Source organism: Lampetra fluviatilis, chromosome 62, assembly GCF_964198595.1.
Source record: "Lampetra fluviatilis chromosome 62, kcLamFluv1.1, whole genome shotgun sequence".
Classification (NCBI taxonomy): Eukaryota; Metazoa; Chordata; class Hyperoartia; order Petromyzontiformes; family Petromyzontidae; genus Lampetra; species Lampetra fluviatilis.
The window spans coordinates 5473098-5497666 of record NC_136336.1 but is presented as its reverse complement, the minus strand read 5'-3'; the positions used below and the strand labels follow the sequence as shown (position 1 = coordinate 5497666).

The window sequence follows — 24569 nt, the reverse complement described above, 5'->3', positions numbered from 1 at the left end:
GAAGCACGTGACGTGTCTGTCTCTGCACGCACGCGCGCGCACGTTCCGGCCGCCCTTGCAAATGTGTCTCAGTGCAGGGTGTATTTCATCTGGTTAGATACAGGATGCAAGCTGGCTGGCTGACACGTACAAATACTTATTTTTTAACGCGAGCGTATTTGTTCATGTCCCATTGGACGCGGGGTTGGCAAATCGTGGAGAGAGGAAGAGGAGCGATATTTCTGAATGGGAAATAAAAGCCACAGGCCACCGCCGTGCGATTGTGGCTTTGCAACGCCAACTATGGACCCAGAGAGTAAATCTCACAGAGACACAGGGATACATTGACACAGAGACCCATATAGATACGGAGTAAACCCATAGAGACCCATAGAGATACAATGAAGACAAGCCACAGTCGTGCAATTGTGGCCTTGCAATCCAAACTATGGACCCATAGAGTAATGCCATAGAGACACAGAGATACATTGACACAGAGACCCATAGATATACAGAGTAAACCCATAGAGACCCATAGAGATATATTGAAAACAAGCCACAGTAGTGCAATTGTGGCCTTGCAATCCAAACTATGGACCCATATAGTAATCTCACAGAGACACAGAGATACATGGACACAGAGACCCATAGAGATACGGAATAAGCCCATAGAGATCCATATAAATACATTGAAAACAAGCCACAGTAGTGCAATTGTGGCCTTGCAATACAAACTATGGACCCATAGAGTAAATCCATAGAGACACAGAGATACATTGACACAGATACCCATAGAGATACATTGAAGACGAGCCACAGTAGTGCAATTGTGGCCTTGCTATCCAAACTATGGACCCATCGAGTAAACGGCTGTAGCATGCGCTGAGCAAAACTCCACGAACGGCGTCTCTCCCGAAGCCCCTCTCGTAGTGGCTTGCAGACTTTAACATCGGGTCGCCGAGCTCCTGAACGCAGTTGCTGCTGCCGTCACTGCAGGAGAATTATAGTGTGGGGCCTCCCGACAGTACAGACAGTCCCCAGGTTACGGAAGGGATAGGTTCCCGAGAATGATCCGTAACCCGAATTTTCCGTATGTCAGGAACTGGACAATTTCCCCCCAAAATCAAGATAAATTACATGAATCCTTAATCCTAGCGAGGCGTAAGGCTACCCGTCTTACGTCTCGCTCCACGGTATTCATTCGCAACCTCACCGCGATGCACTAGTTGCGTTTACGTAACTAACGCAAAGATGATTTATGGGAGCATTTCCTTAGTCTCACCAGTGCAGGGCCAGAGAACGCCGCCAAAAGGCGAACAATACAAAGACACAATGCACCATCAGGGCATTTATAACTCGGGGTGAGCAGCTACAAAATGAGACTTCTTTTTCCTGTATCAAAGTATGAGAAAATAAGAATAGGTTTGATCCTTTCTGGCAAAAAAAAACTGAAGGTGTTAAGATGTTCAAACACTAAATAGAAACTTTTTGCAAGGAATCATGTGTGAAAAGGCTGTCTCTGGTGTAGAACAATTAGTTTCAAAGTCAAATCTAATTTTATTGGAGCATATTTTGTTCACCACAAGTACTGTACGTGTGATTAATGCAGACATCTTCTTGGTTCTTATTTTATTACTTCCCTTCTAAGTGACTTTACCGAAAGAACCAAGAAGATGAATCCCTGCAGTCACGAAAGCTTTAAATCGAAATTTTATTATATTTTATTATGTTTTATTTTATTTATTTTATTATTTCCCTTCTAAGTGACTTTACCGAAAGAACCAAGAAGATGAATCCCTGCAGTCACGAAAGCTTTAAATCGAAATTTTATTATATTTTATCATGGTTTATTTTTTAATTTTATTATTTCCCTTCTACGTGACTTTACCGAAAGAACCAAGAAGATGAATCCCTGCAGTCACGAAAGCTTTAAATCGAAATTTTATTATATTTTATCATGGTTTATTTTTTTATTTTATTATTTCCCTTCTACGTGACTTTACCGAAAGAACCAAGAAGATGAATCCCTGCAGTCACGAAAGCTTTAAATCGAAATTTAATGCAGACATGATTTGTTGTTTGAACATCTTAACACCTGTTTGATTGCCAGAAATGGTAACAAAAAACTATTCTTATTTTTTCATACTGGCAAAAAAAGGTCCCATTTTTTGTAACATTTCCATAAGGTCGGGCTTCCGTAGGTCGGGCTTCCGTAAGTCGGGGCTCCCGCAACTCGAGGACCGTCAGGATGCTGTTCGCTATTTTACAATCGCGTTCCGCGTGGGTCTCCCCCCCCCACCCACTCCCCTTCCGACGCGCCGTACACAGCGTGGTAACCACGCTGCTCAACACAGCAGGCGTCGTTTCTCCCCGGTTTCTTATCTTGCCGCCACGACTTCTTCTACTTCTCCTCTTCCCCCCTCCTCCTCGCTCTTCTTCTCCACCTCGTCCGCCCTCCTCGTCTCTTCCTCTCAATCTCGTCGCAGGAGCCGAAACGCCCCCATTGGTACGCGGGCCGCGCTCGCATGGGCCTGGTGCAGGCTTCGCTCGGCCACGGTTTCCGCCAAATCGCTCCACCACAAGGATCGGGCTGTTGTAAACAATTACAGTTATTTTTTTAAGCACACGATACGGTTTATGATTAATGTACAAGCCCCGGGGGGGGGGTTGTGGGTTTAAAAATCAATAAAAAATCAATCCACTGCTGGATGGAAGGGGGCTTCCGTACGGCCTGAGGGTGGTAGTGTTGTTTGACATCAAACTCCACTGCCCTGGTCAATGGGTGCGCGGTTTTGTGAAGGTGTTTACTTACGGACGAGTGTAGATCGAGCAGCGATCGATGTTGCCGTGTACCTGTCAACCCGTGCGGTTGTACCCCGTATTCTTGTCCAGGGAAATCGAGTTTGCAGGTCCACGCGGCGAACAGCCGTTTCAATACGGGCACAAAAACATGTCTGTTTTTCCCTTGTGATGTGGACTTTGTAGGATGAACGTTGAGATGTATAAGGGCCACGGGGTGACCAGTGAGGTCTGACTTGGTCTGTAATAAGGTAGGGCACTAATAAGGGGTTGACAGGTACGTAATAATGTAGTGTATAGTGTAGTGTATAGTAATGTAGTGTATAGTGACTTTGTAGGATGAACGTTGAGATGTATAAGGGCCATGGGGTGACCAATAGGGTCTGAGTTGGTCTGTAATAAGATAGGTCACTAATAAGGGGTTGACAGGTATGTAATAGTGTAGTGTATAGTAATGTAGTGTATAGTAGAGTAAGTGTATAGTGACTCTGTAGGATGAAATGAGTGACAAACGGCTAGTCACCAGTGACTCGTTGCCTACCCGTACCCGGCCGCACCATGGTCGCAAACGGGTACCCGGCCGGGTACGGGTAGCCGGATATCGGGTAGGGTACGGGTATCGGGTACCCGGTAGCGACCTCTGCACGGTTGGCTACGTACGGTGCGAAAGAAGTTCAACATCCGCAACTTTGCTGACCCTTTGCGCCCGTTTCTCCATTTGTTTTTCATACATTTCCCATTTTATTTTACTTTGTAACCTTTGCCTACCTTTTATGTTTCCATACATCACCCCCTTCCCACGTGTGATACATTTTGAATTTTTTACCATACATTATATGGTGCTATATTATGCCTTTCTTACATTATACAGCCCAGTATTGCACAGTTATTCATTGCAATTTATGGACAGGCTTGTGTTCCTATTTTTGTGTTTGTCCTATGAATGGCTAGCACCGGCCATAGAAATGTGGAAGATACAAACGGGAGACTGTTACCCAAGAGGCCTCTTGATTTTATAGAACTACAAAATGCTACTTATATCCACACAATGTATGCATTCTGTCGATATTGTCAAGTTGTCTGATATTAAAGACTTTTCAGTGCTTTGGCAACTGGCTGTACACTTTGCGATTTTGAAGTGATTTAATTATATTATTTGGGTCTTTCGGTAAAGTCACGTAGATAGGTTCAAATTAATAAAAGTTAAATATAAAAAAAAAATGCTAAGTTTCGAGCACAACACAAGCGATTGTCATTAGGAGGACGATCGCTTGTGTTGTGATCGAAACGTCGTAGTTTTTATTCATTTATTTTTTATTAATTTGACCCTATCTACGTGACTTTACCGAAAGACCCAAACAATATGAATTCCTGCAGTCACGAAAGCTTTCAGTCAAGATTGAATTTTAGTCGCAGTGCTTTCAATTATTAATAATTTTGTCTCTCTTCACCCAGTCCCCCTCCCCGCAACTGCAGGGCGTCCTGATTAGCAGCCGCCAGCATGGACACAGACCTCTATGATGAGTTTGGCAATTACATCGGACCGGAGCTGGACTCGGACGACGAGGAGGATGATGAGGTCGAACGAGATGACCAGGCAAGAGACGAGGTAACGGGCACCACGTTGGTGAGATGTTAACTCCCTCGCCTGGTATACAGGAGGCCGTGGGTTTAATCCCGACCCTGGCGTCTGGTGTATATTGTGAGTTTGCATGTCTCTCTCTCTTCCTGTGGTGACATGTTAATGACCTCGCCTGGTATACAGGAGGTTGTGGGTTCGATTCCGACCCTGCCTCGCGCTGTATGTTTTGAGTTTGCGTGACTCTCTCTCCCCGTGGTGAGATGTTAACGACCTCGCCTGGTATACAGGAGGCCGTGGGTTCAATCCCGACCGTGGCGTCTGCTGTATATTTTGAGTTTGCGTGTCTCTCTCCCCGTGGTCGTGCGGATTTTTCTCTGGGTCCTCCCTTGATTTCCTCTACATTTAGAGTCCACATGTGTTTAAGTGTATTTGGCCCGCCATACATTTACACTCGATAAGCCGCTTCGTTGAGCTATCATTTGTGGCCAGGTCGCTTCTGAAAAAAAGCTATGTAGCTCAGTGGGCCTTAGCTGGTGAAATTAAAAATAAAAATAAACTTCGGCACACTGCTCAGCGCGGGTTGGTAAAAGGCTGAACCCAGGACCGATTCGGATATTACTACTGATGTTAGCAAAAAAAAAAAGCTAAGTAAAGTACAATTCACAAAAAACACTGAGCAAATTCATCAATAATACTTGTGTGGGCTATCATTTGTGGCCAGGTCGCTTCGGGGAAAAAAGCTGTATTGCTCAGTGGGGCTTTACCTGTTAAAATAATAAGTAAAATAAAAAAATACTTTTTTTTTAAACACGCTTTAATGAAATGTACCGTATGAGTAATGGCAGAACTCCACGACTCCAGGAAGTGGCCCCGAAACTTGCCACAGCGTAAGGGGCCGTGGTGATTTACAGCCAACGTGAGTTGAGCGTGGACAATTAGACCCAAGGCGAAACATAACATATTAAAAAGATTGATAAAAAAAAATTAATCATAGAATATAGTATTGTCGTCAGTATGACATACGTATACCAAGTTTGCAGTCGATAGCACATTGGGAAGTGGGTAAAAATGTAGTGTCAAGATTTGAGGATACGACAACAGACAGAGTGAGTTAAATAAAAGCGTGTAAAAAAAAGTTTAGTTTTTAGTTTAGTAAGAGGAGTAAATGGATAAAAACCATGCCCCCAAAGTGTGATTGATGTGACTGCACAATGGCCATCGATGGTTCCCTCCCTAACCTTGCCCACTTTGTTGCTAATTCACAACTGCGTCGTAAGGCGTAGTGGAATGGGTGCATATTTTGTCGTGGAATTGGCTGCACGTTGGTCATAAATTGCCGTGTTTTTTTCTTTCAGATTTTGTACAAAAGCTTGTACAAAATCGTAAACCTTTTGAGTCCCTGAGCTGTGATCTGGGCTGGAACTTGAGACATCGCCAGTGCCGACTCAGTGCTCTTGACACTAAGCAACAGTAAACATCTAACCTATTAAAAAAAATCTGAGCGACATTAATACATTCATAATCAACGTTTTTGGGTTAGATCGCATTATTTATAAATGTGTCGTAACCCTCCACCACCCGATACGGCCAATCAGCAAAAAAAAGAGTGTCTCGTTGACAAAAGACAAATAGTTCACTGCTTTAGCCCCCCGGTGTGTTGAAGCGTGAAACCACAATATTTACAATTTTTTTTGTGGTTTCACGCTTCAACACACCGGTGGGCTAAAGCAGTGAACTATTTGTCTTTTGTCAACGTGACACTTTTTTACTGATTGGCCGTGTCGGGTGGTGGAGGGTTACAACACATTTATAAATAACGCGGTCTAACACAAAAATGTTGATTATGAATAATATTGGTCGCGAAAGCCTACGTGTTAAAATGACATAAACATTCAGCAACAGTAGATGAACAACATGAATGAAATGATAATAGCGTACAGTCATGTGTTAAATGTATAACTTAAATCCAGTAACATACACTTCATCTGTGTAATAGGGTATAGTTCAAAAGCAATTATATTCCTAATGACCACTCAGGAAATCCAATTTCCCATAAAAGACTGATTGGGAAGGAACCGTTTTTAAACGTCAGGAGAGATGCATGGTTATTACAAGTCCAATGATCATGGCAATAAAAAGAGCAATTTACAAATGTAGTATGTACTCTAATATTTTAAGCTGACAGGTGGCTGAGTGGTAGAGGAGATTCAAATCATGTTGGGTGGGGGGGTTGATAGTCCATCATCCCCCTATGGTCGATAAACTATATACCATTTTGTGGGTAAGTTAACAATGGCTGAGGATGCACGGCCCTTCCAATGCTCATTCGAGCAACAAAAAAAACACTTTAACTTTTTGGACTATATTTTAAGTCTTGTGACCTTTTTTTGTTTCATCACTTGATATCCGTGTTGTTCTTGGGTAGTTCTCTGAAGATAATCGCACTTTACCCGCGACAGCCTCTCTGCGTTGAGGTGGTGTAGGCAGAGCACTGGTCCCAGGGTTCTATAGCCAGATATTTCACTTGTCCGTACTACCTGAGGTGGCGTGTTACTTCAGGAGTTCCAATTTACTTTAATGGCCAATAACACTAAATGACGTGACAGCCATTTGAATTGGGCGGGTTATCATTGCGTCACTCTTGATAGCCATATAAATAAATTTATGGTACTAAAATAGTAGTAGTGATATTAATCTCAACTTGTGTGACGCGCACAGTTATTCGCTCACCGTCGAGAGAAAATGACTTAGAGGCGTGAAAAGTTTTGCCGTTGTTGGCATCACCGATCATCAGGCCTTTGACTCTATTTGGCTGTTATACATTTCCACGGGTGATAAGTCACTTTTTAAATCCTTTATATTAAGTTCACTTACTTGCTTGCTTGCGCGCTTACGACCGTGCAAATCTTTCAGTCGTTTTTTAACCCACTTCCCGTGATCCAATCGAGCTGACATTTTCCACACAGACTCGTTGTGCGTGACAATTAATTTTCGTGAAATTTTTTTTCCAAAACTTTACCCTTTTTAGGAAAAAAAAAGATATTTAATTACCAATTGCTTAATGGTGGCAGAAAATCATCTAACCCATATGTGGCAGCCATCTCAAGCCAGAGGACGAGAGGACTCTAGCCGCCACGCATATAAAGGATTTATAGTGAAAAACTTTGTTTTTACGAGTTAATTTTTTTGAACTATCATCGCCAGGTCGCTTCTGAAAAAGAAGTGATTAGCTAAGTGGGCTTTACCTGGTAAAATAAAAAATAGTTCTTATATTGGGTATTTTAATGAGTGATTTTCCTACCTTTGCTATACTTTGCACGCCAATTGTGTTTTTGCGCTGTGTGGCGTTGTAACTTTCTGACCCGCCCCTACTGGACATGTGTGAAAAAGAGCTTCACAGCTCAGCAGATTCCTCTGCAGTGTAAATAAAGACTGATTCTGTATTCGCCGTGTTGGCGGTTCGCACACCACACGCACAACAGCGACACGACAGGGGGCCGCTGTGGCAAGGTCGTCACCCCCTTCGCCCCCTTTGCCCTTGGGACGCAACGCAGCATCTTTGAAAGCGCCTTGCGCGTCCGTTTCTACACGTCGCGGTCGGAAAACCCGGCATTAAAACGGAAACGTAACGACAACACAAACACAAACATCACGGGCAATTACGTCCCGTGTCCCGTTCTGCATGATGACGGTTACAACAACAAACTAGGGCAGCTGCTGTTGTGTACAAGTTTCGCTGCGCGAGACAGCAGGTGGGTGTTTGTGTGCTCAAGCGGGCTCCGCGGCACATGATACGTGGCGTGTCGTGCATGCCCGGGGTAGGGGGGGGCGTATGGAGGGGGGGCGCGGGGGCGGTCGCATCCGTTATCCACCTCCCCATGACTCCATTCCCCCCCAAGGCAGATTCTCCGCAGCTTCCAGCTCCCAGCATCATCAACGTTTCCTGCCCCCCACTCAAGGGCTGCTGCCCCCCCGCCCACCGCCGCACATATCCCAGCAGATGTCCCCTCACTGCTTCTGCATCATCATCATAATAATACAAAGCCAAGCGATTTCTTGCTTACGTTAGCGTTAAGGCCGGGTGCTCGTCACCTGTGTATAATACAGCCCTGGGCCGGTAAACAATAAAAAAAAATGTGGGAAAATGCTGAATAATAACGTTCCCGTTGTTTCGCCTTTAGGCTGAAGAGGATGAGGAGGAGGCAGGTGACGGTGAAGAGGAGCCCGTGGGAATGGAGGTGGTGCTGCATGAGGATAAGAAGTACTACCCCACTGCTGAAGAGGTGTACGGACCAGAGGTGGAGACTGTGGTGCAGGAAGAGGACACGCAGCCGCTCACTGGTTAGTGATGTTAGCGATCGCTGGTTAGTGATGTTAGCGATCGCTGGGTAGTGATGTTAGCGATCGCTGGTTAGTGATGTTAGCGATCGCTGGTTAGTGATGTTAGCGATCGCTGGTTAGTGATGTTAGCGATCGCTGGTTAGTGATGTTAGCGATCGCTGGTTAGTGGCGGTTAGCGATCGCTGGTTAGTGATGTTAGCAATCAAACAGGGGCATGCAAGGTGTGAGGAATGGGTGACCACAGAGGGGTGCGGAGGGGATAGAGAGGGGTAGGGGAGGTGGTCATGATGGAGGGGTGCGTTGGGGTAGGGAGGGAAGGGGGGGTCAAAGATGGAGGGGTGCCTGGAGGGTAGGGAAGGGGAGGGAAGAAGTTTAGGGGCTTCCGTCGTGCTGTGGTGGTTCATGCGTGCGTACGTGCATGCCTTTGCGCTTGTGCAAATGTGCCCTGCAGAGCCAATCATCAAACCCGTGAAAACGAAGAAGTTCAGCATGGTGGAGCAGGAGCTGCCACCCACAGTCTACGAAATGGAGTAAGGCTCCGCTTTAAAGACTCAATTACCGGGTTTCCGCTTCAATCTTTTCATAATTTTCCCCTCCCAATTCCATCCGGATTGTGCTGTCGACGGCACATCAAGATGGCGATGTGTGACGCATTTGCACGAATCGATGAAATGGGCGCGCGGTTGTCTCCCTGGCTGTCGGTTAGCGGTGTAAATTCTCAAGAATTTCGATTTAAAGCTTTCGTAACTGCAGGGATTCATCTTCTTGGTTCTTTCGGTAAAGTCACGTAGAAGGGAAATAATAAAATAATAAAAATAAAACAATAAAATAATTCTCACGACGTTTCGGCCACAACGTAAGCAGCCGTCCTCGGGTGAAGAACAGGTCTGTCGGACTTGAGACGCTGTCTTTCCAACAGACCTGTTCTTCACCTGAGGACGGCTGCTTGCGTTGTGGCCGAAACGTCGTGAGAATTATTTTATTATGTTTTATTTTTATTATTTCCCTTCTACGTGATTTTACCGAAAGAACCAAGAAGATTTCTCAAGAATGTCATTTAATTGTGGAAAGCCTCACCAGAGAATCCGTTTGGATCGTTTGCAGCGCCCTCCGCGCGTTCGAGGAAACGTGCTCGCGGAAGTGGATGTCCACAGACATTTACCGCCCCATCTCTCCACGTGGCCTCTGGTTCACGCAGGAGGGGGGGTGGCGGTTTTGAAAGTCGAACTAATGTTTTCCTTTCTGGAAATAAAACAGGGTGTTCAGATGTCCAAATACCAAATTGGAAGCGTTGGCCTTATGCTCGATCGCTCGTCTTAGCGAGTTGCGATCGGACATGAACTCGTCCATTTTACAAAAAGAATATTTGCGTGTTGAAAATGTTTTTTTTTATTGTTAATATTCCCTCGGAGGTTGGGGGGGGTGATGGTGGGGGGGGGGGCGCTCTTGACAGTTCCCTCTTGAAGAGGCCCTATCGCCAGCAGTGGCACGAGCGAGCAGTCGCCTTTGTAAGTCGAGGCAATTCTCCTACTCCGTGTTGTAAAACAAGCAAAAGGGGGGGGGGGGGGGGGCGTGGGTTTCTCTCTCTCCTCGGCGAGTTAATGCGAGCCGCATGTCGTCCCTTTTGAGCGTCGCCTGACCGTATTATGGATAAATAATTTTTTTTTATTGTGCCAGGTAAGGCCCACTCAGCTGCTGCATAGCTGTTTTTCAGAGAAATCCACGCTACCACTGGGAGAGAGAGAGAGGCACGCGAATTAAAAAATATACAGCAGGCGTCGGGGTTCCGGTCGGGATCGAACCTACGACCTCCTGTATACCAGGCGAGGTCGTTAACATCTCACCACGGAGAGAGAGAGAGATAGACACGCAAACTCAAAATATACAGCGGGAGGCAGGGTCGGGATCGAACCCACGACCTCCTGTATACCAGGCGAGGTAGTTAACATCTCCTAGCCACTGTGATGTTGATGAGAGAGAGACACGCAAACTCCAAATATACAGCAGCAGGCGTCAGGGTCGGGATCTAACCCACGACCTCCTGTATCCCAGGCGAGGTCGTTAACATCTCGCCACAGTGGCAAAAAAAAAACGCTCGTTCGTATTATGAATCACACAGACGGTGGTGACAGATGTAAAAGGGATCACGCTGGCTTTGAAAACCCCCAAAAAACTCCACTTAAATGCATGCTTTTCCCCTGCGGCAGCGTGGTGGTGGTGTGTGGGCGGGGGGGGGTGTGTAGATTATTGTGTTGGAAATTGTGCCCAGAGGCCACAAAACAATTGCGTGGCTTTCTCGCGAGACGAGACATTTGGGGCTTGTGTCTCTCGCTTAAACTGTTGACAGCTTGGGGAGTGCCTTGGCTGGTGGGGGGGGGGCAGATGAGTAGGAAGAAATTCAACGGGACGGCGCGTGCGTGCGTGCGTGCTTGTATGTTAATGTCGTTGAAAGTGACATTTTTAATAACATTGAATTTAGCCAAAAAGTCGTGCTTTGCCGCCCGGCAATAATTTGGTTTGGTTCGCGGATCAATAACGCCCTGCTGGGAAATCCAATTTGCAGATAATTTTATTGCGTGTACTCGGAATTGAAAGTTGATGTGTGTGGTGGGTGTGTGCGCGCCCTCGTATATATGGGGAGCGGTTGTGCTGCACTACGACCCGGGTTCGATTCCCGCACACGGCCAACACCGGTGACGATTATCTGAGCCGGTCCCAGGCCTCTCCTAGGTCGACACAGCCTCAAATGAGTACCTGGTGCGGTGTAAACATTGCCACTGGGGAGACAAAGGCTGTCTGGCATGGTGCTGGCCACCCACCCCCTCGTGTGCCGTGCGGGCCTTCATAGGTGCTCGCTAACAGCACTTGCCCCGATAGTCTATTAAGGCTATACGGGGGATAATTGCCTTTCTTTGTTGATATATCGCTATACCAATTGATCAATTAGAGAGACCCCGCATTGTTATATGGAAGGTGTGTGATCGAGATTTTAGAGTGCAGTTGACGGATGTGTGAAGGCGTGTTTGCGCCTCGCTTGTCCCTAGCCCAGTAGGTTAATATTGAAGGCATCTTTAGGGTCATCATGCAGAGAATAAAGTTGAGTTGGCTCACGCTCGTGATTTACCTTTTAACGTCCTTGCGGTAAATTTTGTTTTCGCCCTTTTTGCGTCGTTCTCGTGACCTGGGTTCGACTCTCCCCCGGTCCCTTTTGAAGTTCTCCACAGTTCAATTCTCACAGCTGTTTGGCAGCACCACTATCTCCCCACCCCCCCCCGACTTGGACTCCACTTCCAACGACACAAAGTGTCCCGTCCGCTCGTGCCGTGTCCGCGAGCGCGAGGTGCAAGGTGCACTGTGCGGGCTCGGCTTTCTTAGCCGGCGTTTAATACCTGCAAGACGAGGCTTCCCGTGCGCAGCGAGCGGAACTCTGTGGACCCGCGATGGTCATGATGTGCCCTTTGCTTTGCGCAGCAAAAAAAACCGTTTTGAAATCTGCGTTCTGTGCATTGGGGAGAAAGTTGCGATCGCCGAAGCAACGGCGTTTTTTTCTTACCGCGCGCTGCCACGATAAATCGACCGGCTCGTCTGCCCTGTGGGCTTCGCCAGTGCCTGTGTTTTTCTTAATGCCAGTCGGTTTAACAACAATTTGTTATTATTCACAATCCCTTCCACCCCCCCCCCCCCACCATTTTTTGGAGAATTTTCCTACCCGATCTTTGTCGGAGCTCGGAAGCTCGGCAGGATTTTGTTAGCGCCTGGATAGCGTTTGGACGGTCAGCCCGCCGTGAGACGTCTCTCTGTGTTTCGACGAGGCGAGAGCCTCGAGAGTGCCAGGATGAAGTCCCCGCCGCTGGTCAACGGGTGAACCCCCCGTGGTCGCCAACGTGACGAAAGCAAACGGTAAATAGGCAATAAAGTGAAACGCAAGCTCCTGAAGCAAATCGCAGTCCGAGCAAAAAAGCAACTGCCGTCACGTACGTAACAGCGGGTTGTCTTCGGCGCGTACTTCCTGTGCTTTCCATGTCTACGCTACGCTCCCCCCCCACCACCTGCCTTCGGCAGCACACGCTGACTGATGCGTGAAGTACGATTGAGTAACCCCCGCGCAGGCAGATGACAGCACCCGGTCGGGCTAACGCGGTAAGAGTTTAGAGTTGCGTGACGAGCAAACGGTTGGGCACACGACCGCCCTGAACGACAGACGCTGCGCGGAACAACAGATGCTGCTGCAGAGTGTTTGTACGTCAATATATATTTTTTGTGCGTGTCAGTTTGGGATTGATTCGCGACGTGAACAGCGGTTCGCGAGCACCGGTCCGTTTCAAAAGAAAGTGCAGCACTGTGCGTAGATTAACCGCGCTGGCTGTGGGTGATCCTTTCCTGCAGGTTTTTGGCCGATCTGATGGACAGCCCTGACCTCATCAGGAACATAGCGGTGTGCGGGCACCTGCATCACGGAAAGGTAACACTCCCCACCACCACCCACCACCACCCACCTCCACCCACCGTCCCCCACCGTCCACAAACCCTCGGCTCTCCCCGCTTTTATGTCGTTTCACAAACACGTGTCGTCACTTTATTAACAGTGAAGACGTGTTTGGACGCCTGCATCATGGAAAAATAACACCACCCCCCCCCACCCAACACAAACCCTCGACTAGGGAAATTCAGTAATACCGCGGATTTACGTCCCCCCCCTTTTTTTTAACGTCCGTTTCGCCAACACGTCGCCGCTCGATTAACACAGCGACCCGATTTTTTGCCGTCGCCTCAACCCGCCCCACCCTTCCCCAACACTCACGTCGCCGAAAATGTCGTCGTCCGTACTCTCTCGCGGCCGGAGGCGCCGCCGTTACCTTGCGGCGTTACTGGCCGACGTTGCGAAGGGCAGTCGATTATCACGATGCGTCAATTGCATTGGGAGAACAGTGAAGTTGGCTTGGGCAGGACATGATGTTTTTTTTTTGGGTTCGATCGCGTGAGTATAAATGTGTCGTTAATCCGCCACCACCAGAAGCAGCCAACCGATAAGATTTTTCACGTAAAGAAGACGGGCCAATTAGTTACCAGTTCAGCCCCACCGGTTGGTTGTGTGTTGGAGAGTAAATCCACAACATTTACAATTTGAGTACTGTGACATTTCGCCGGTAATTACATCCAGCATCATCGGGCGACTTGGCCAGAATTGACCAAAATGTTCTGGATTTACTCTCCAACGCACCGGTGTGCTGAAGTAAATTTTGTTTACGTGACAAACCCTTAATCTGGTTGGCTGTGGCGGGCGAATGACACATTTATACTGACGCGACCTAACCCAAAAATAAACCTTGATTATGAATAATATTGGTCGCGAAAGCCTACTAGGTGTCAAATTGGGCAGGACACTTTTTACGAGATGGCGTGAACGGTGGACGATGGGTCGAGGATAATAACTAGTGGCAGCCAAGGCATGGAACGTGTACTGAGAAGGCATGCAACTGTGTCAAGATGGGGCTGTGAAATGGGCCCACTTTGGAGGTGCTCCGTGGATTAATGACATGGCAGGATGGCGAGAGATGGCGGGCAGCTTGAGAGGGGGGGCCCTTCATCCAGCAGTGGATTGACGACTATCATAATGATGACATATGTACGAGCTATCTACTTGGTTCTTTCGGTAAAGTCACGTAGAAGGGAAATAATGAGACGCTGTCCCATTCAGACGCTGTCTTTCCGACAGACCTGTTCTTCACCTGAGGACGGCTGCTTGCGTTGTGGCCGAAACGTCGCGGGAATTGTATTTTATTATGTTTTATTTTTATTATTTTATTATTTCCCTTCTACGTGACTTTACCAGAAGATGAATCCCTGCAGTCAGGAAAGCTTTAAATCGAAATGTATGAGCTACTTATGAGATGGTCTGCTTATGATGCCCCTGGGTTGCGATTAGATTTACATGTCGTGAAGTTCGTAAGGAGCTGTTAAGGGCAGCAATGGGTTTGTTGAGTTGTGTCTCTTTTCATTCCCCGCATCCTTCATTGACTGTCGTGTTGTTACGCAGCGGTCAATATTTTAATCTGCCTATGTTGGCCAATGTCGTTCGAGCCGCCAGATTAACAACGGGGTCTGGCACTCGCCATCTCTTGTAACGTTCGGCCCGTTGCTTTTCATCCAGATTTCCAAGGAAAATTAAAGCGCTTCGAATATTGTGATTTTGCGGTAACATTTTTCTACTCGTGTTGTTGCCCGTGGTTTTTGTTCGTTAATTGCTTAGCACGGTGTATGGAATTAATCAAGCCGTACCAATAACAATTTACATTTGCAAGGCGCGTTTTCATCCGTAAAATCCCAACGGTCTCAGGGCAGGAATTGGCCGGCATAGAAATGGTACCATCGTCGGCTTCGCGTAACATTCTGTTGACCTGTGCGGAGCGCGCGTCACAACCTTCTCTCTCAATTGCAGACGTCGTTCGTGGACTGCTTGATCGAGCAAACGCATCCTGAAATCCGCAAGAGAGATGACAAGGATGTGAGTGCCTCGATATTTGCCCCCCCCCCCCCCCCCCCCCCGTGATTTTCAGGTTTCGCATTAGAACGCTTGAGCCCAGCATCCTCGTTTGGCTACAGAAGTCGGAGGTTTAGTCGGGGGTGGAGGGATGCTGGTGGTGGTGGTGGGGGAGGGGTGGGTTGGGGTGGGGGGAAGTAGGGCAGTTTGTTCCAGGCCTCAGGTCCGAAGGGGACCTCAGAAAGGGCCAAGGGGACTTGAGATGAGGACACATTTGGCATATTGCCCTGCGCCTCCACAAAATTTTGATGGCCCTACGCAACACCCTGGTCCCTGAAGGCAGCCATAACACCCTGGGGGCAGCGTAGGGCGATCGTTGCCAGGAGGTCGTCACTTCCAATGGCCGTCACGCATTTTTTGTTACTCTTTATCGATTTAAGTTTCCCATATGTGGGCAAATCTGGTTTGTTGCTGCTCATGGCGAGCAACTGGGACGGACGCTTTCCGGTCCAGGAGGCGGGAACCTGCGGCTCAGGAGCCTCATGCGGCTCTTTGAGGAACGGCTTTGCCACCATTGGAACCTCATTTGCCAGTAAAAAAATATGATAATTGTTTTTTTTTTACCCTTCCATCTGGCAACAAAACTGACACTTTTTTTTTTTTTGCCACCGCTGTTCATGAAGGAGAACACAGTGCAATGCAGCTCTTGAAATGTTGAGGTTTTTTTTTTGCGAATTCCCCCAAAAATTGCCCTCATTATTTCGGTTGCCGACCCATGTTTTGCGTCGGATCACGGAGGTCACGTGACTGCCCCCACAGGTTGCAGTGAGCCGACCGCTCGTTTTTGATCATCGAACTAAGTCTTCAACAAACTTTTTTTTTTCCATTGATCAGACAGAACTTAGGCCACGCTGTGACGTTGCCCTTCCAATTCTCCCCGTGGTTTCTCCGAGTAATTGTGTTTGCCGGAGAGGTGCTGTGGCCGTTAAGGCTTGCGATAAAATTGGACCGTAGATCACCAAGTTGACCCCCACAGAGTTTGGCAGCGCGCGTGCACATGGGAATTCTGTGTTCGCTCTCACCTGCGTTGGGTCTCGTTAAGATAACCCAGCTGGAGTGTTGTTGGTAGCTGATTGTCTCACCCCGGTCACCTATGATTGTGCCAAAATACCTAGCGCGTTGCATTTCCTTTGGCGCGTAATTTGGCTCATTTCCAGCTCTTTGAGAATGACGCTATCGGTTTTGCCGTCGTGAGACGGGGCGTTGCTGCCATTCGCAGAGCGGGCGATGAAGCGTGCCACCCGCCCCCCCCCCGACTGTATGGACTGGAGGTCACATGAAGGGATGTAAGCGGTAGCTCTGTGGTGGGCCCTTCTACCCGAGCGCGAAGGGCCGCCACTGCGCTCGTAGAGAGGTGAATTGAGTCGAGATTTGAAGTTTTCGTGACTGCAAGGATCCATACACTGGTTTTTTGGGGAAAAATTACGTAGGTAAAAAAAAAAATGAAACGACTAAATTAAATCGCGACGTTTCGGGCGCAACACAAGCGTCCGTCTTCAGGTGGGGACAACGTAGCGAAAGCAGTTGTTTTCATTTTTAATTTATTTTATTTTTTACTTCTAGATTTGAAACTTTTGTGACTGCAAGGATTCATATTCTTAGGTTTTTTTCGGTAAAGTCACGTAGGTAAAAAATTAAAATTAATAAAAGTAAAATAAAATAAAAATCACGACGTTTCGGAGGTAACACAAGATTCCGTCTTCAGGTGGAACCGTCACAGCACGATAGCTGTATCAAGTGATATCAAGTGATACAGCTATCGTGCTGTGACGGTTCCACCTGAAGACGGAAGCTTGTGTTGCCTCCGAAACGTCGCGATTTTTATTTTATTTTACTTTTATTAATTTACATTTTTTACTTACGTGACTTTACCGAAAAAACCTAAGAACATTTATTTTTTACCTACGTGACTTTACCGAAAAAACCAAAGAGTGGGTGAATTGATTTTCGTCTCGGCGCGTGTGAAGCCGATCGCACAATCGGGATAAACGTTTGGCGCGCTGAACAAATGTCCACAAGAGAATTGAGTAAAAACAACAGCACTCTCTGCTGGAGTCGTGGCATACGAGGCACGCGGGGGTGGAGTTTGCTTTCATCCGTATGTTTTATTAATAGTGAAAAAAATAAAATCTTAAAAACGTTAGGCATATATCTTTTTAGATTTGAAGCTTTCGTGACTGCAAGGATTCATACTCTTTGGTTTTTTTACGGTAAAGTCACGTAGGTAATTTTTTTTTTTTTATAAATAAAATAAACGTAGCGAGCGCGCCGTGCTTTCGCTACATTGTCCACACCTGAAGAAGGACGCTTGTGTTGCGCCCGAAACGTCGTGATTTAATTTCGTTGTTTTCATTTCTTTTATTAAAAAAAAAAATTACCTACGTGACTTTACCGGAAAAAAAAAAGAGTATGTATTTATTTTTTTCCTTCGGGCAGTATCATCACACCGCGTAGCAATTTGTGCGTCAGTTGACGTGGCTATATGTGCCGCGTCAAACTGCAGTCCTTTAATCGATGTTGAAATTGTTTGTATTGACGCGTTTGTGTGCGTGTGTCGTTGTGTGCAGCTGCGGTACACCGACACGCTGTTCACGGAGCAAGAGGTAACGATTTTTCGCGCCTGATTCCCTTTTCACAACCACCGACAGACACCCCGCGGAGATTTTCACCACCCAGAGCTTTGGTTCAAATCTTGTCGTCTCCCCCTCCAGCGTTTCGATTATCACGGTTGACTACGTGCGGTGCAAAAGAAGTTAAACATACACCGCACCTCCGATTAGCATGGTTGGATCCGTACGGTGCGAAAGAATAGTAATAGGTTTTTACCCTTTTATCTAGCAACAAAACTGAAGGAGGTCTCATAATGTAAATGCTTACCCCGAGCTCTCAATACTCTGATGGTGCGTTGTCTTTGAGTTGTGCGCCTTTTGGCGTCATCTGGTTCAACACCATGTGAGACTGGGTTGTAAGAAAAAGTTGTGTCGGGTGTGGACCAATCAATTTCAAGGACAGTGCATACATTATCAGAGTTGTCTTTTTGTTTGCATTTTGACCGCAAGTGTTGTGGTTAATGCAAACATGATCCCTTGTATAAAGGTGTCAGTTTTGTTGCCAGATAAAAGGGTAAAAACCTATTACTATACGAACATACTTTTCAATCACATGTATATGATTTATTACACTTGTTAATTGAACTCGAGAGGTTCCTGCCAGGGTTTAGCAGTAGGTGTTGGCGATTGCTAAGCGTCAAGAGGTCACAACCGGGTACCCGATACCCGTACCCTACCCGATACCCGGCTACCCGTACCCGGCCGGGTACGGGTACCCGTTTGCGACCCTGGTGCGGCCAGGTACGGGTAGGCCGTGATTCACTGGTGAGTAACCAGTGACTCATATTTTTACTGGCAAATGAGGTTCCCATAGTGGTGAGTAACCGTTTGTCACTCATTTCCCAACGTCTTGTCTCTTCTCACAATTCAAGTTCCTAGAATCAACCCACCTGCGCCTGCAACATGGCTTCATCCCAGAGGTCGCAATCGGGTACTCGTACCCTACTCGATACCCGGCCGGGTACGGGTAGCCGGGTATCGGGTAGGGTACGGGTACCCGTTTGCGACCCTGGTGCGGCCGGGTACGGGTAAGGAATCAAAACCCGTTTGCGACCTCTGCTAAGCGTTTCCCAATTTATTGATTTGCGGGTTCATTTTTCGAATTTGGAAAATGCCGCCACCGCCGCTGCACAATCACCTGCTCCCTCTTGCAATCACACCACTGCAATTTTAACGTCCTCTGCTAAGTGCACGGAGCGTATTTGTTTAGTGTTTTTGATGGTTGGTGCACGGCCAGTATTAACCTGGGCCGATTCGTATGGCGAACCTCTAGGAATAAGCTAAACTTTTTTTATTTTACCAGGTAAGGCCCACTGAGCTATGAAGCTCTTTCTCCGAAGTGGCCTGGCTATCACAAATGATAGCTCAACGAAGTGGGCTTATCGTCATGTGGAAATTTATAGCAGCAGCTAAATACTCTAAACGCGTGATATTGATTCTAAACGTGGAAGGAAATGACGGAGGACCCAGAGAAAAAATCCACGCGACCACGGCGAGAGAGAGAGAGAGAGAGACACTCAAACTCAAAATATACAGCAGGTATCGGGGTCGAAATCGAACCGACGACCTCCCGTATACCAGGCGAGGTAGTTAACATCTCTTAGCCACCGTGGCACCCCCGTGACAAGCGGCGGGGACTCGGCCACCACCGGGCTGTGACGTCACCACCCCACACGATTGTCACGAATCAGGAAGCGTGACGATCGATTTTGAACGGGCCATTAGGTGCTTTGGTCCACACCCGTAATTTGTTCACAGTTCGTCACATTTGTGTTGGGCAGTCTGGGACACGGCCTAGAAAGACGACGAGAGATGTTTCCCCTTTGGGTTTGCGTCTTGCTATCATCCGTTTTTGTGGTCCTATTTCTATGGGACCCTTTTGCCAGGATAGAAAAATAGGCTTTACCCCTTTCTGGCAATGTAACATGTTTTAAATTTTCATATTCTTGGTTCTTTCGGTAAAGTCACGTAGAAGGGAAATAATAAAATAATACAAATATTAAACAATAACATTCTCACGACGTTTCGACTGCAACACAAGCAATCATCATCAGGTGTGAAATCCACAAATTTTCTTGCTGTGAATTTCACACCTGATGATGATTGCTTGTGTTGCAGTCGAAACGCCGTGAGAATTTTATTGTTTAATATTTTTATTATTTTATTATTTCCCTTCTACGTGACTTTACCGAAAAAAACAAGAATAGCTTTTAAAATGTTCACACACCAAACAGACACCTATTGCAAGATGTCAAGCCCCCCGCATGAACCACACAGCAGAGGTCGCAACCGGGTACCCGTTTGCGACCCTGGTGCGGCCGGGTACGGGTACGGGTAGACCGTGAGTCACTGGTGAGTAACTGTTTGTCACTCATTTCCCAACGTCTCGTCTCTTCTCACAATTCAAGTTCCTAGAATCAACCCACCCGCGCCTGCAACATGGCTTCATCCCAGAGGTCGCAAATCAGGTACCAGATACCTACCCGTACCCGGCCGGGTACGGGTAGGGTACTGGTACGGCCAGGTACGGGTACCCGTTTGCGACCCTAGTGCGGCCGGGTACGGGTAAGAAATCAAAACCCTTTTGCGACCTCTGCCACACAGGTACTTGTGGCGAAACTTGCGAGCAGAAATGCTCTCTGATAATACACGCGTTGCCTCTGAAACTGATTAGCTCACGCCAGAGCTACGGCCTTCTTTATGGCCTAGTCTGCACCAGTGTTAGATCAGAGAACAAAGGCGATCCTCATGGCCGATGTCGACGACGACGACGACGCCGGCGCCGGCGACGATTTTGCTGCGTCGTGGTGCAACGCTTTGGGGTAGTCGTTTGAAATGTTTCGCGTGGCCGTGCCGCTCTCTGCGCAGAGAGGGGTGAGCATCAAGAGCACTCCGGTGACCATGGTGCTGCCCGACTCGAAGGGGAAGTCCTTCCTCTTCAACATCATGGACACGCCGGGTGAGTGATGCGGTCACCGCCGCCTGCGCTTGCCCGCTTTGTCGCGGTTTGCGAAACTCTGCGGTGCGCGGTACAAATGGGAATGGGTTTTTTCAATTCCGCGTGCGGTGCGGTTGTTTTTTGTGTTTCGGTTTTCTTTTTCTACGGGACCATTTCTTTTGGCGGAAGGGCGGTTTGCTCGTCAAAACGATGAGAAATGAATCGGCTTTACCCTGTCCGGCAACAATTACAGGTGTTAGGATGTTCAAATACTTGCTCAATCCACGCTAGTAATACCTTGATATTTCCAACCTTTATGCTGTTTGCCTTTTGGCGTTCTCTCGTCTAACGCTGGTGGTGAGACAAGGCCATGAAGGGGAGGCTGTCTCTGGTGTAGGCCGATCCGTTTCAAAGTCAATGCGTGTGTAGCGCCGTAGATGGGCCGCACTTACCTGCAATGGTGGACGGGGCCCATCTAGGTCGGTGCCTCGTACCGCCAGGCGAGGGGCTGCACTGCCAGCCCAAGAGGGGAGGGGCTGCTGGGGGCTCAGGATCCCACACAGCTAAGCCCCTTGGCGCCCACAACGGGGGGGGGGGGGGGGGGCTGCGGGGGATCTGGGATCCCACGCAGCCCCAACCCTCGATGGGCAGGGGGCATAAAAGGGCACCTCCCCAGCCGATCGGGACCAGTTGAAGACCGAAAAGCAGCTAGGTTGGACCCTGAGGCCCCTAGCCCCGCTGTGCTTGTCAGGGCCGGGACTCAGTGGTGAGACCCTGGGAACCTCTGGCCCGACGTCCTTGTGAGGGCCGGGTCCAGTGGGTCAGTGGTCGGAACTCGCACGCTGGCTCGGGCGAGTTAGAATAGCCTCCCCCTAGGCACCCATAGCCGGAGGAGCCTGAGTGTAGTCCTGTGTGTTAGGGCACGTTAGCCCGGAGGCAGTACCTCTCGAGACAGTGGTGTAGCCCTGAGTGTTCTTGGGATTGTACTGCCGAGTGTGGTGTTAATAAAAATAGTGTTGGCTCCAAGAAGCGTCTCCGACGTCTCCTGGATCCACAAACACTACACGTACATTATAAAAGCACGTTTGTTTACACGTTTTACCGCAAGCATGTGCGTTGAATGCAGACTTGATGCCTGTATTATTGCCCGAAAGGGTCCAAAGCCTTATTCGTTTTGTGTTCCCCCATCCGATTTAGTTTGCTTGCTTTGCTGGTTTTGCTCTTTTTGCGTTGGTGACCCAGGGTCACTGTTGCAAATGAGGCTCCGTTGCTGGTCCCGCCGTGTTCTCCCCCACGTGCTCTCTCACAGCGTGTGACTATTGTCGTCGCGTTTGGTGGGGGGAGGGTTTGGTGGTGGGCGCGTGTGTCACAGTAGCGGGCACAGGCGGTGCATCGGTCAGTTATCTCAGTCAGTCGACCCGTGACACCTGGGTCTGCCCCGTGACCTCTCCTGCCAGCGGGCATTCGACACTTCACGTGGCCTCAACGTGCACATAGCCTGGCACAAGCGCCGTGGTGACGTCACCGCCACTTAGTGGCGAATGGCGGTTGTTGTTGTGTGGGATTTGAAGTTGACGATGGCATTTTCTTCTTTCAGGGCACGTCAATTTCTCCGACGAAGCCACGGCCTCCTTCAGGCTGTGCGACGGCGTTGTGCTCTTCATTGATGCAGCAGAGGGGGTGAGGTTAATTTATTTTTGTTACACACCCTGTATTCTATTGCGTGTTTATTAACTCGCCGGCATGAAGTAACATTAGCCATTAAACGATCATAAGGCGGTGCGACTCCCATCATGCCTTGCGTGCCACTGTCCACGTGACCACCAAATGGCACGTGCAACGCTCTGCCTCGTCTGCTTTTGTCAACGCCGATTTGTTTCAGGCCTTCACGCATTTTCTTGTTGCGATAACGTTTTTCCTCATCAGTTTAACATAACGCGTAGGCCTTCGCGACCAATATCCATAATAGAGGGGGTTTTTCGGGGTTAGATCACGTAAATATGCAAATTGCCGTTGAACCACCACCACCAGACACAACCAATTAGTAAAGGTTTATCTTCTTGGTTCTTTCGGTAAAATCACGTAGAATGGAAATAATTAAATAATCAAAAGAAAACATAAAGGTTTGTCACATAAACCAAACATGCCAATTGGTTACTTGTTCAGCACACCGCTTGTGTGTTGGAGAGTAAACCCACTACAACATTTACAATCATTTACAGAACGCGGTCGATTTGGATTATCATTCGGAGTATTTGGATGCCTCTCTAACATATAGCTCTCGATGTACCTGCAGCACACCGATTAGAAGTACTCCAATACTTGATTCAATCTTGATTTGAAGCTATCGTGACTGCAGGAATCCATACTCTTTGGTTCTTTTGGTAAAGTCACGTAGGTATAAAAATAAAATAAATCAGGACGTTTCGGGCGCAACACAAGCGTCCGTCATCAGGTGGGAAAGCATGTCCTGCTGCTGATGCAGACTGTTTGCATCAGCAGCAGGCCTCGCTTTCCCACTTGATTCAGTGCATTACCGCCTGCTATGGCATTATGGTTCAGCAGCACGGTCATTAACACAGCTGGTGAAGTATGTCGTATATAACGCCCCCGATGGCGGCCTGTGAACGGAAGATGAGCGCCACCTTGGGTGCTCGTTTGAGCAGCGAATCACTGACGCCTTGGTGCCCAGTGTGAACTGCCCGTGCAACTCTGTTGAGCAACTGGTTGCACGGGCATCCACATGTAAGCTATTCGGTTGCAAGCAACTCTCAAGCCGAGCAACCGCTCGCTTCGGAGTGGACACGGCCCAGCGTTTGGCTTGTCCATCGTGGTCTCGACACAAAGATAAAGATCCCCCGTATAGCCTGTAACGGACTGTTGAGGCGAGTGCTGTTAGCGAGCACCTATGAAGGCCGACACGGCGCACGACGGGGTGGGTGGCCGGCACCGCGCCCGGCCGCCTTTGACTCCCTAGTGGCGATGTTTACCACGCATCGCACCGGGTGCTCATTTGAGGCCGAGTCAATCTAGGGGCGGCCGTGAGCGGGAATCGATCTCGGGGCCCCCCCCCCGCCGGCTTTCGTAGCGCCAGCAGTCGCGCCAACACCGCTCCGCCGCCCGTCCGCCCCCAGGTGATGCTCAACACCGAGCGGCTGATCAAGCACGCGGTCCAGGAGCGCCTCGCCATCACCGTGTGCATCAACAAGATCGACCGGCTGGTGCTGGAGCTCAAGCTGCCGCCCACAGACGCCTACTTCAAGTTGCGACACATTGTGGACGAGGTCAACAGCCTGCTGAGGTGCGTCAGGTCGTGCGCGCGCGTCGAACCCGCCCGATCTCTCGCTCGCCCCGAGAAAATGGTTCAGAGGTGAACGTCGCGGACCGGGAAAGGGGTCAAGGTGTGCTCGGACGGTCTCGCGCCGCCGATCTTTCGTCGTGTCTCTCTCTGCATTGCGCCCTTTGCAACGCGTTGACCTGGACCCCGTGCGCTTACGCCGCCGCAGTTTGTACTCGGAGAGCGAGGACGGCCTCGTGGTGTCGCCACTGCTGGGCAACGTGTGCTTCGCCAGTTCGGAGTACAGCGTCTGCTTCACGCTTGGCTCCTTCGCCAAGATCTACTCCGACGTCTACGGTGAGCTTTGTTAAAAAGACGAACATTGCTCGCGCAAGGTCGGGTGGGGGGGGGTCCGTCCGTGGCCATGTTGCCACGCTGCTGTAAGTTATAAGGCGGTGCTACTGACGAAGGTAGCCGAGTGCGTGTGTGGTGGGGTAGTGGTT

General features: G+C 48.5%; 1 protein-coding gene across 3 annotated transcripts in view; it reads left to right on the top strand.

Annotated features, from left to right (window-relative positions):
* The first annotated feature begins 2303 nt into the window (after positions 1–2303).
* Positions 2304–24569, top strand: part of EFTUD2 (elongation factor Tu GTP binding domain containing 2) — a 42848-nt gene continuing 20582 nt past the window's right edge. The window contains exons 1-11 of one of the 3 annotated variants that reach the window (XM_078881581.1): positions 2304–2485; positions 4255–4375; positions 8542–8701; positions 9153–9231; positions 13088–13163; positions 15141–15206; positions 17810–17845; positions 20720–20810; positions 22387–22469; positions 23924–24090; positions 24296–24423. In XM_078881581.1, the coding sequence (XP_078737707.1) occupies positions 4280–4375; positions 8542–8701; positions 9153–9231; positions 13088–13163; positions 15141–15206; positions 17810–17845; positions 20720–20810; positions 22387–22469; positions 23924–24090; positions 24296–24423 (982 nt within the window). In that variant the 5' untranslated portion in view covers positions 2304–2485; positions 4255–4279. Of the gene's footprint in view, positions 2486–4233; positions 4388–8541; positions 8702–9152; positions 9232–13087; positions 13164–15140; positions 15207–17809; positions 17846–20719; positions 20811–22386; positions 22470–23923; positions 24091–24295; positions 24424–24569 lie in introns of all 3 variants that reach the window. The other 2 variants (XM_078881579.1, XM_078881580.1) reach the window with 2 other exon arrangements.